The 9817-nt window shown below is 37.7% G+C and overlaps 1 protein-coding gene across 1 annotated transcript; it reads right to left on the bottom strand.

Annotated features, from left to right (window-relative positions):
* Nucleotides 1–233: 233 nt before the first annotated feature.
* LOC149963341 (uncharacterized) lies at nucleotides 234–9523 on the bottom strand. Its single transcript, XM_090180461.1, has 5 exons — nucleotides 9417–9523; nucleotides 6202–7169; nucleotides 3190–4746; nucleotides 2249–2980; nucleotides 234–1588 (listed from the first exon to the last, which is right to left on the bottom strand). Exons 2-5 carry the CDS (start codon nucleotides 7157–7159, stop codon nucleotides 1182–1184), a joined length of 3654 nt encoding a protein of 1217 aa, XP_090036587.1. The 5' UTR covers nucleotides 7160–7169; nucleotides 9417–9523; the 3' UTR covers nucleotides 234–1181.
* Nucleotides 9524–9817: the final 294 nt, after the last annotated feature.

Below are 9817 nucleotides of genomic sequence, written 5' to 3'. Positions count from 1 at the left end.
CTAATTCATTATATAGATTACCTTGTTCCTAATTCTAACGATTCATAATCACTGAAGATAATGAGAATTCGCGCCATTTTCAAAATTGGTAAGAATTTGTTCCTGAAAGTTGTTACGGCTAAGAATTTGGTTAAGATAAAAACACCATGTAAATATCTGCGTTCTGATTGTAATCTTTTTATTATTACATCGGCTGATACATCATTACGAGGTCGAGTTATAGAATCCTGATATACATAATATACAAAAACAAATTTGTACAAAACCTCTTATTAATTTCATACTAGCGGAATAATTTCTTGATAAATTTACGATAAACACACGTGGCAGTAGTATACACGCCACAGAAGAAAAGAAGATTTTTGAAAAGTGGAAAACATCTTGCAAATCTCTAAATCAGTTACAGATTAAAATAGAAACTTCCCGTACGTTATAAGGTCGTCTGTTACGTCGTCTTTTCTTAAAATCGGACAGCTTATGCCGCTATACACACAAACAAAATATCCTAATACCTCTGGTAGGAAAAATTGAAAATAACTATTAGCTAAAATTGACCTTTTTGGGGGGAAAAGCAAAACAGGCAGGGGCGTCGAAACGATTGAGAACGAAAGACAGCAAAGATTGAATTTTTTTTGCTTTTAGAAATTTCACTTTTTTTGTCTGGATTTAACCTTTTAATGAAATGTTTAAAGGGGACATAAATTAATTGTAAGGTTTGTAAATAAAAACCACAAAAATATTTTATAACAAACATATTAATATACCTTATAAACTAACAATTAACCTTTTTAATGACCTTAAAGTCAGACGATCATTCTCTGCGGGTTTTTCGTCTGCTAAACAGAGGAGTTGACATTAGCAGACAAAAACCCGACGGCGAAATGACCTTTTCGAGGTGCCTCTATGTTAACGGAAAAGGCTAATAATATTATAAAAATTATAAAGACTATCTTGGAGAAATGAAACAGGCATACAGGTAGCGGACGTGTGGGAAGTTATTTTTCTGTGAGTGGCTGCCTAGCTGATGAAGCCCGAAACTCTTATTTTTTTGGTAATTTACGCCTGGCACCATCTGTATACGCAGAAGGGAACTATAAAGGGGTAATATTGAGCAGCTAGAGGTAAACATGAAAACAATTTAGATAAAAATTAACGATATTGACGATTATTTTAAAATGTAGTCATTTCAAAGTAGAATTTCGTCTATTTAATTTATTTGAGAGATATTGCGTTAATTGTTCCCAGTTTCGGAACAGAGGACAATTGCTCATCGACAATCCTTCCGTTAATGGATTCTTTGATTGTTTGCAGGGCCGTTGATCAGCATTATGTCTCTTTTTTAGGTGAAGAGCAAGTTGGAACCGCAGAAGGAACGATTTGCCGCACTTGCCACAGATTTGCAATTTCGATTTCTTTTTCCTCTGGTCATTCTCGTTAACAGATGGATTATCAGAAACTTGGTGTACTTCGTTGTGTCTTTTCTGGTGAAGAAACAGATGCGACTTGAGACTAAAAGACTTTTCGCATATCGTGCAAGAGTGGCTTTGGCCGAATTGTCTTTGGAGTAAGAGACCACCAAAATATTGACCTAGAGGAAAAAAATAATAAATCCAATGGTGAACCCTGCCTTAAATATTACTCTCTCGGTATAAATTTAAAAAACTAACAAGGAGACGACCCGAGGTGATAATCACCGATTTTGTACAAATTTGGGTATAGTGTACACCTCCATGTACATTCAAAAACCTGCAAGGGAAAAGTTGCGACGGGCTTTCGTTTTGCCATGGCAACCGAAAACGTTTTTGACAACATGATTTGGAATTATTTCCATTGAAAACAACATGGGAATCTGAAGGATTTTAAGGGTCCCCCAATTGACCAAATTCCTTTTATTCTTGATTAAATTTAATTTTTGAAATAAATTAAAATGTTTTTTTAAATTTTCAAAATTTTTCTTTTTTTAAAAGGTTTCACAGATTCCAATGTTATTTTCAATGGAAAAATCCCAAATCATGTTGTCAAAAACGTTTGCGGTTGCCATGGCAAAACGAAAGCCCGTCGCAACTTTTCCCTTGCAGGTTTTTTAAAGTACATGGAGGTGTACATTATACCCGAGTTTGAACAAAATCGGTGATTATCATCTCGGGTCGTCTCCTTGTAAGTTAAGTAAATTCAGAGTGGTTAATTCTTAAATATTTATATACTGTGTAATTTAGTTGTGAGGAACCTAGTAATTAAGAATACTCACCGTGCTTTTTCGAATTTGTTTCGGCTATTTGAGATGGACTAAGTACCTCCACTTTTTCCGTTGGTGCATCGTCTTCTTTCGGGGAACGATTTGAATCCTGAAGTTCATTTGCAGTCCTTCTCTTATCGGTTTCGGCACCATTGACATTGGTTCCAGAAATGACCTCTGACACTTTCTCACTCCCGAAAGAAAATTTGACTTGGGAATCATTATTTGTATCTTCCTGGGGCTCGTGTTTCTTCTGGTGAAGATACAGATGCGATTGTAGTCGAAATACCTTACGGCACTTCTTACAGTGAAATGGTTTATCTACCACCTTCACTCGCGCACCTTCACTAAGTTCAATTGTTTGATCTGTGGCAAGTCGTGGTTTTTTATGAGGAATGCAGATCTGATTTTGCGCTTCCGATTTCTCGTTATTCACTGGAACCGATGGATGCTGCAAAACGCTAAGTACTTCGACCTCCTTGTGTCTTTTCTGATGAAGAAAGAGATGCGACTTCAGACTAAATGATTTTCCGCATTTCTCGCAAGTGTGAATATGTTTTAATTTCTCCGCCTGGACGTTGCTGTGGTCAGGAGAAACTGTGTGCTCTAACTCCTGGATTTCCCCTTCAATGGCCTCGTCTGTTTTCTGGTGAAGATATAGTCTTGAGTCACCACGCAGGCATTGAAATTCCTTTTCTTCTGAGTTTCTCTTCTTCTGGGGCAATAGACTAGGATAGCGATGACCTAGAAGTTTAAATAAAAAATCAATAGTGAGAACCCACCTACAATATTAGTTTCCGGTGATACATTTTGTCGTAGGACTATGCTACATAAATTAATTGTCGTAAATGTGATGAGCCTCTGAAAGTACTAATTTATATAGTGGTTTATTTTCAAATATTAATATACTGAAAAATTTTATCGTTAAGAATACACCAATTAGGATTACTCACCCTGCCATTTAGCGTAGCCAGTGTCAGATTGACTGAGCACCTTCATTTTATTCGATTCAGTGGGGGCTGTGTCAGATGTTCTAAGCATCTTTACTTCCTTCGAATTAATGTCAACTGCGATCGATAGACTTCTCTTATTTTTTTTCGAATTAGTGTTGTCAGTGTTAAATGGATTAATAATTTTCAATTTGGTCGAGTTTGGGTCACCTTTAATTATATTAACTTTGGTCGCTATAGTTTCGTCTGTGATATATGGACTAATCATTTTCACTTGGTCCGAATTCGTGTCGTCAGTGATATATGGAATAATCATTTTCACTTGGTCCGAATTCGTGTCGTCAGTGTCAGATGGACTAATCATTTTCACTTTGTTCGAATATGTATCAGATTGACTTAACTTCACTGTGTTCGACAGAGTGTCGTCTGTGTCAGATGGACTACTGATCTTCTCTTGGTCCGTGGCTGCATCTTCTTTCATTGAATAAATTGAAGAATCTTGAAGTTCGCTTGCAGTAATTTTCTTATCGTTTTTGGGAACACTGACATTGGTTTCAGCAACAAGCTTGGTTTCTTTATCAGCACACGCAGATTCAATGTCCTGATTGTTCACCATAACAACTTTCTTTAAATGCTTCGTCTCAATATGAGCCTTCATCAAATGCGATAAGAAATCACATTTTCTAACAAAACGTTTTGAGCACATGTCGCATTCGTGGAGTGGGTTGCTGAAGTGCGCGTTAATTTGCGAAGGATATTTGAATTGCATTTTGCACTGTATAGACGTATGATCAGTACGCAACTTCAAATGCTTCCTCAATCCTAACTTGGTTCTGCAGGCAAAAGGGCAAAGGGAACACTTGAAAGGCTTGTGTTGAATTCTGTTGGGAATAGATGAGGTCGGTAACGTGGTTGCATCGCTGAGATCTTCCAGAGGGTCAACTTCAGTATCCTGTGAATTTTGACTAAGTTCAGCCTTATCGACATGATTCAAACATGAATGACACATCAACTCAGATTTTAGCTTAAAACGTTTATGGCACAATTCACAATAATGAGGTAATTCTGCAGTGTGAATACGCATGTGTTCTTTGAACCAAATTTTCCGAGCGTATCCTTTGTTACAAACTACGCAAATGAATGGTCTTTCGCCAATATGAATTCGTTTGTGTTCTTTTAACGAGATCTTCGAATCGTAGCTATTGTCGCACAGGTCGCAAGCGTACCGACCCTTTTTAAGGTGCTCCCTCTCGTGCGCCCTTAGTTGATGTTTGTAAGAATAGCTCATGAAACAATAGTGGCAGGAAAACGGTCTGTCACAGGTGTGCTTTCTCAAATGTGTGACAAAAAGTGTCTTGTAATTCGACTGATGATGACAAATTGGACAAACATATGGTTGGGAATCTTCGTGCTTTGCCACGCGATGATCGACGAATTCCTGGGCGAAATGGAAGCTTATTTTACAGTCTTGACACGGCACCGTCAAGTTCGAGTCGTCTTCATACACGACGCTTCCACTTTTCTCTTTTAAACTCTGCGGGTCTCTTGTTGGACTTAAATCTGAAATGAAAATTCGTTGAATGAAGAAACAAAGAAAAGTTTAAGTTCGCATCGTCATTTGACAAGCTTAATTAAGTTCCAGATATTTAATCCATTCGTCGCTTAGCATATCGGACAATGAGCATTCATAAACATAAATACATAAATAATCAGCTCCACCTTAGGCCTAAGTCATCAAGTGACTTTTAAAGCCATAAATTCAGATGGCTGAGTTACGTTGCGTAGGAGGGTAGTGGCAAGCTCTTCATGCCACGCGAGCCAACAGCTCCCAACACTAACTATTGCCGTTAACCTCAATAAGGGGAAACCAGAGAGCTCGGGTGAAAACGTCTTAAACCAGCTGATAAATACAATTTCAGGTTTTACACCTCCGTTGGTGAAGCTCTGATCAGTCGGGGGCCAACGGGGAAAAGAAATACAAAGGGTACTGTGGACAATTCATTAAGTCATGAGTGACAGACGCTTTGAGTAAAATAATGAAGGTGGGGTGCAGGAGTGGTTAACTCTTTCGCCTCGCAGAAAGAGGAGCCAGGTTCGATTCCAGTTTGTTGCACTCGGTGAAAACTTGAAACCACTCCTTCTGCTAGTTTGAAAGTTTTCTCCCCACTGGTTTAAAGGGGTTTTGCCATGAGTTCTTCGGATTCCCCTTTCCATAAAACACTAGTAGAGATTAACGGTAGTAGTGTAGGGAGCTGTTGGCTCACGTGGCATTAAGGGCTTTCCACCACCCTCCTACGCATTGTAACCCGGCCACCTGTTTAAGGCATTTAAAGTCGCTAGATGACTTGGGCCGAATGTGGTGCCTGATTATTTACTTATTATTATTATTACATAAGTAGTGCTTCACAATACTGATGAAGTTAGAGGGTTGCCAAAGTATAATTATTAAAGTTAATAACATCGATCGTAACGAAATTTAAGTAATCGAACATGAATGTGACAGAACAGAAAAAGCTTTAATAGCTGTTTGCAGTTAAGCAGGTTATAGTGGGTCACTAAGGAAAAACAAATAGAAATCGTCAAGGTTTATGGAAACTTGATTACCTTTCGTAATGTTAATTATCTGGCGTCACTGGTTTTTCACGAACACGCACACCCATAACGAAAATTTACGGACCACGATTCTCGCAAGTGACAACCATTTGATACAATACAGTATTATGTTTATACACTTTGTTTAATAAGGTTTAGCAGCCCTTCTCAGAAATAGGATGGAAATGGGGAAATAGCCAGAGAAAAGAATTTTTAAGTTACTTATAGGAATAACCCACTTATCCCGAGAGGAGAATAGAGCATCCCATAAAAGCGAAACGTAAACATTGACAATGGGAACGCAGTGTCCAGGACTAAGGGACCAGCGCACGCACCAAAAAATACTTGAAATTCCCAGAATCAATCCCACTAAAAGATAATAGTATACTTATTATGAAAGGGCTAATATATTTCGTTACATACTTTTCATATCCAATAACTGAGGAGAATTAGATCGCGATTCTGGACTAGCAACACATGCTGGTTCGGAATCAATTGTTTCTGGTTCAGAAACGCATACTAGTTCGGCTTCCTGCATTTCTGGAGCACCAAGGAATACTTGTTCGGCATCGTGCGCTTCTGAACCACTAACGAATACTTGTTCGGCATCGTGCGCTTCTGAACCACTAACGAATACTTGTTCGGCATCGTGCGCTTCTGAACCACTAACGAATACTTGTTCGGCATCATGCGCTTCTGAACCACCAACGAATACTTGTTCGGCATCGTGCGCTTCTGAACCACTAACGAATACTTGTTCGGCATCATGCGCTTCTGAACCACCAACGAATACTTGTTCGGCATCGTGCGCTTCTGAACCACTAACGAATACTTGTTCGGCATCGTGCGCTTCTGAACCACTAACGAATACTTGTTCGGCATCGTGCGCTTCTGAACCACCAACGAATACTTGTTCGGCATCATGCGCTTCTGAACCACTAACGAATACTTTTTCGGCATCGTGCGCTTCTGAACCAGCCACGAATGCTGCTTCAACATCGTTATCGTCGGCAACTTCAGAGTCGCTAACTGGTGGAGTAACCAGGTCTGTAGTTGTAATGTTAGAGATAAAAGGGCATTCATTTTTGCATGCGCCGTAGTTTATTCGCTGTTTGATATTGGACATATAGCGGATAATTTTACCAGTCCATTCCTCTGAACTGTCAATTTCGTCTTGGAAGACTATTTTATCCGTGGAGAAGGATTCCACTCGCGAGTTCAACTTTTCCAAAGTCGCTTTTTTGTCCACGAGCTTTTCCAAGCAACACACCAAATCGTACGTAGAGTTTTTAACAAGTTCTTCGTCAATTTTCTGAAAAAGATTCTTGGTCAGGCGTCGAATGGTTTCTCGTTTCCTTTTTAACTTTTCCAAATCTTCCATTGTCCACTGTCTGCAAATTTAAATAATTGCTATAAAAAATTACTAAGTTGTGCGATCGAATTTCAGTGGCGACATTTATGCATATATACACCAAAAGCAATTATAAAAGTGAAGTGTAGTTAGTGTAAAACTGGGAAGCTTTAATTGGCAAATGCATAAAAGTGAAAGATAACACTTATCGTCCCGGTGTATTGCGAATAATTTTCGTCGATTAAAAAGCTTAGTTTCCACTAGCGAACGTCGTACTAGGCGAAAATTACTCGCTTCCCAATTTTACATCCACTACACTACATCGTAAATAATTAATATAATTTTAATGTATTTGGGAAGTTTATTGTAAAAGTGTTTTACTCCTGCTCGATAGTATGGGTAATACGTGTCAATAGGAAAGAAATACGAATATTTGGTCTGAATTGTAGCCTACTATATAACTTACAAGGAGAGTACCCGAGGTGTTTATTGCCGATTTAGTTCAAAGTCGGCCGTAATGTAGACCTATATGAAATATGAAATTTCCCAAAAGGAGACGTTGCACTACCCATTCGATTTGCCATGGCAACCGAAAATGTTTTTGACTTGTTAAAACAAAAATAAGATTTTTTCCTTATTTTACCCAAAATTTGTTACAAATTTACCCTAAAAATGTTTCAATTTACCCAAACTTGATGCAATTTACCTAAATGTGGTCCAAATTACACATTTCGTGATTTTCAAAATTGTTCAAAATTTTCGTAGCTAGGACCCTGTAAAACAGAGAAAATCCCATGCTTTTTTAAATGGAGATTTTATTGTTTTAAGTGATCAAAAACATTTTCGGTTGCCATAGCAAATCGAATGGGAAGTGCAACGTCTCCTTTTGGGAAATTTCATATTTCATATATGTCAACATTACGCCCGACTTTGAACAAAATCGGCAATAAACACCTCGGGTACTCTCCTTGTTAGTACGCTGCTTCCAAATCAGTTCGTTAATGCAACCACGTAACATTTTTTACGAATTAGTCGTTATCTGAAGCATTAAAACTCTAACGTCAACTGTGCATGTGGGCAAAATCCCTAAATTAATTATTTCGAATCGAAAATGTATGGCAACCCTGTTTTCAAGCGATTGATTAACAGGGTTGCCATACATTTCTGGCGTAAAATACATAATTTAGAGCGCACAAATGGCAGCCCTGTTAAAATAGCGTCGGCTTCACCATGTTCCACGCACAAGCTTCCGAAAAGCGCCGCTTGAGGGAAATAGGAATATCGCCCACTGCAAACGATGCATTCGACAGCCGAGTTCAGGGTAACAGTGGCGGATGTGACTTCATGGTTTTTTATTACACTCATAGCTCAAGATGTCTTTTAGCGCCCCCCCCCCCCTTGAGCTTTTTCTGTATCCGCCACTGCCGGGTAATAGGCGCTTAAATAAAACATCTTCGAGAAAAGATATTTTTTTTCAAATCTTACACATTTCAAGAGCACTATATGGAAAACGTTGGCCGTTTCATTTGATGATGAGCTTTAAAAACATTAAGACTAGATCCGATTTGCCCAAATAGCCTGATTCTTAATTAAAGTTTGTAAAAAGTAATCAAAATTATTACAAATTTAGTATTATATATTATAGTTTAATGTTTCGTTAGTCTTAACATGTAGTGGCGGATTAACCCATAGGTTAAGTAGGCTAACTTCTTTTAGCTAAAATGCTATACAGTGATTTCAGTATCACGGGCCACGACGTCACCATGGACTAGTCCATGACGTCACCTATGATTTTTCACTTAGATAAAAAATCCCGCACAAAATGGCAGCCATAGCCAAAGCTACGAACTGAAACTACTCAATAATACCTTTAGTATATAGGTGGAATTGGTTGGTTTAGGTTTACGGCTTTAGTTAAGTTTATATATATAATCTTTATTGTCGCGTACTTTACTTTATCGACAACTTATTTATTTTGGAATTCTGGCCGAATGACGCTAATTAAAAAACGCGAACACATAAAAAATTAAAAGCAAATTACAATTTCCTTAAATACACTTGGAATCCTGAATGCCTGAAATTTGTTAATCGCCTGCAACAGCACATTAAATAATTTTTTCAGTTATATAGATTATAGAACAATTCTACCCTATAAGATTTCTATGGCGACACTATACAATTTTTCTCTGGGCTTTCGCGAAAATAGCCGCTTGAGTTCAGCCTCATGGAGAAGATAAACGTTTATAAAATGTACAATGTTAAGGAAATCAAAATTGTTTCTACTTACTGACTGACTTTGGAATACGTTAAAGCCTACTTGTGCTATTTATTTATAAAAATAATGTAGACTGATATATATTTAACCAAGCAATACCTTAAAAACGTAACTTTCGATTGGAACCTATGCATAACTTCCTTTTTAAAATTTCAATATTAAGGCATTCGCCTTATTTTCGAATGTATAAGGACTCGCGACAGATATTTAAAAAAAAATAGAGATTATACCGATTCGAAGACATAACTCAATAGAATATACCCTTTCGCAACAGGGCGGCTCTAGAAGTAATCAACAAACAAATTACAATTAAAAATACATTATTCAGGTGTAATACAAAGGATTATAAAGGAAATTAGAAGTTATCACAAGTTATCTAATTATCACAAAAACCAAACTATTGTACATTATAA

The sequence above is a fragment of the Leiobunum rupestre genome, chromosome 1 (genome assembly GCF_980474605.1).
Source record: "Leiobunum rupestre chromosome 1, qqLeiRupe1.1.hap1, whole genome shotgun sequence".
Classification (NCBI taxonomy): Eukaryota; Metazoa; Arthropoda; class Arachnida; order Opiliones; family Sclerosomatidae; genus Leiobunum; species Leiobunum rupestre.
The sequence above is the reverse complement of the archived record's forward strand: the minus strand, read 5'-3'. Positions and strand labels throughout refer to the sequence as shown.

Excerpts from the sequence above, each read along its gene's own strand:
- LOC149963341 (XM_090180461.1), bottom strand. The coding sequence starts at position 7,159 with ATGGAAGATTTGGAAAAGTTAAAAAGGAAACGAGAAACCATTCGACGC. Across the intron at positions 4,747-6,201 it reads TCAGTTATTGGATATGAAAA|ATTTAAGTCCAACAAGAGAC; the intron begins GTATGTAACGAA and ends TTTTCATTTCAG. Across the intron at positions 2,981-3,189 it reads TGGCTACGCTAAATGGCAGG|GTCATCGCTATCCTAGTCTA; the intron begins GTGAGTAATCCT and ends TTAAACTTCTAG.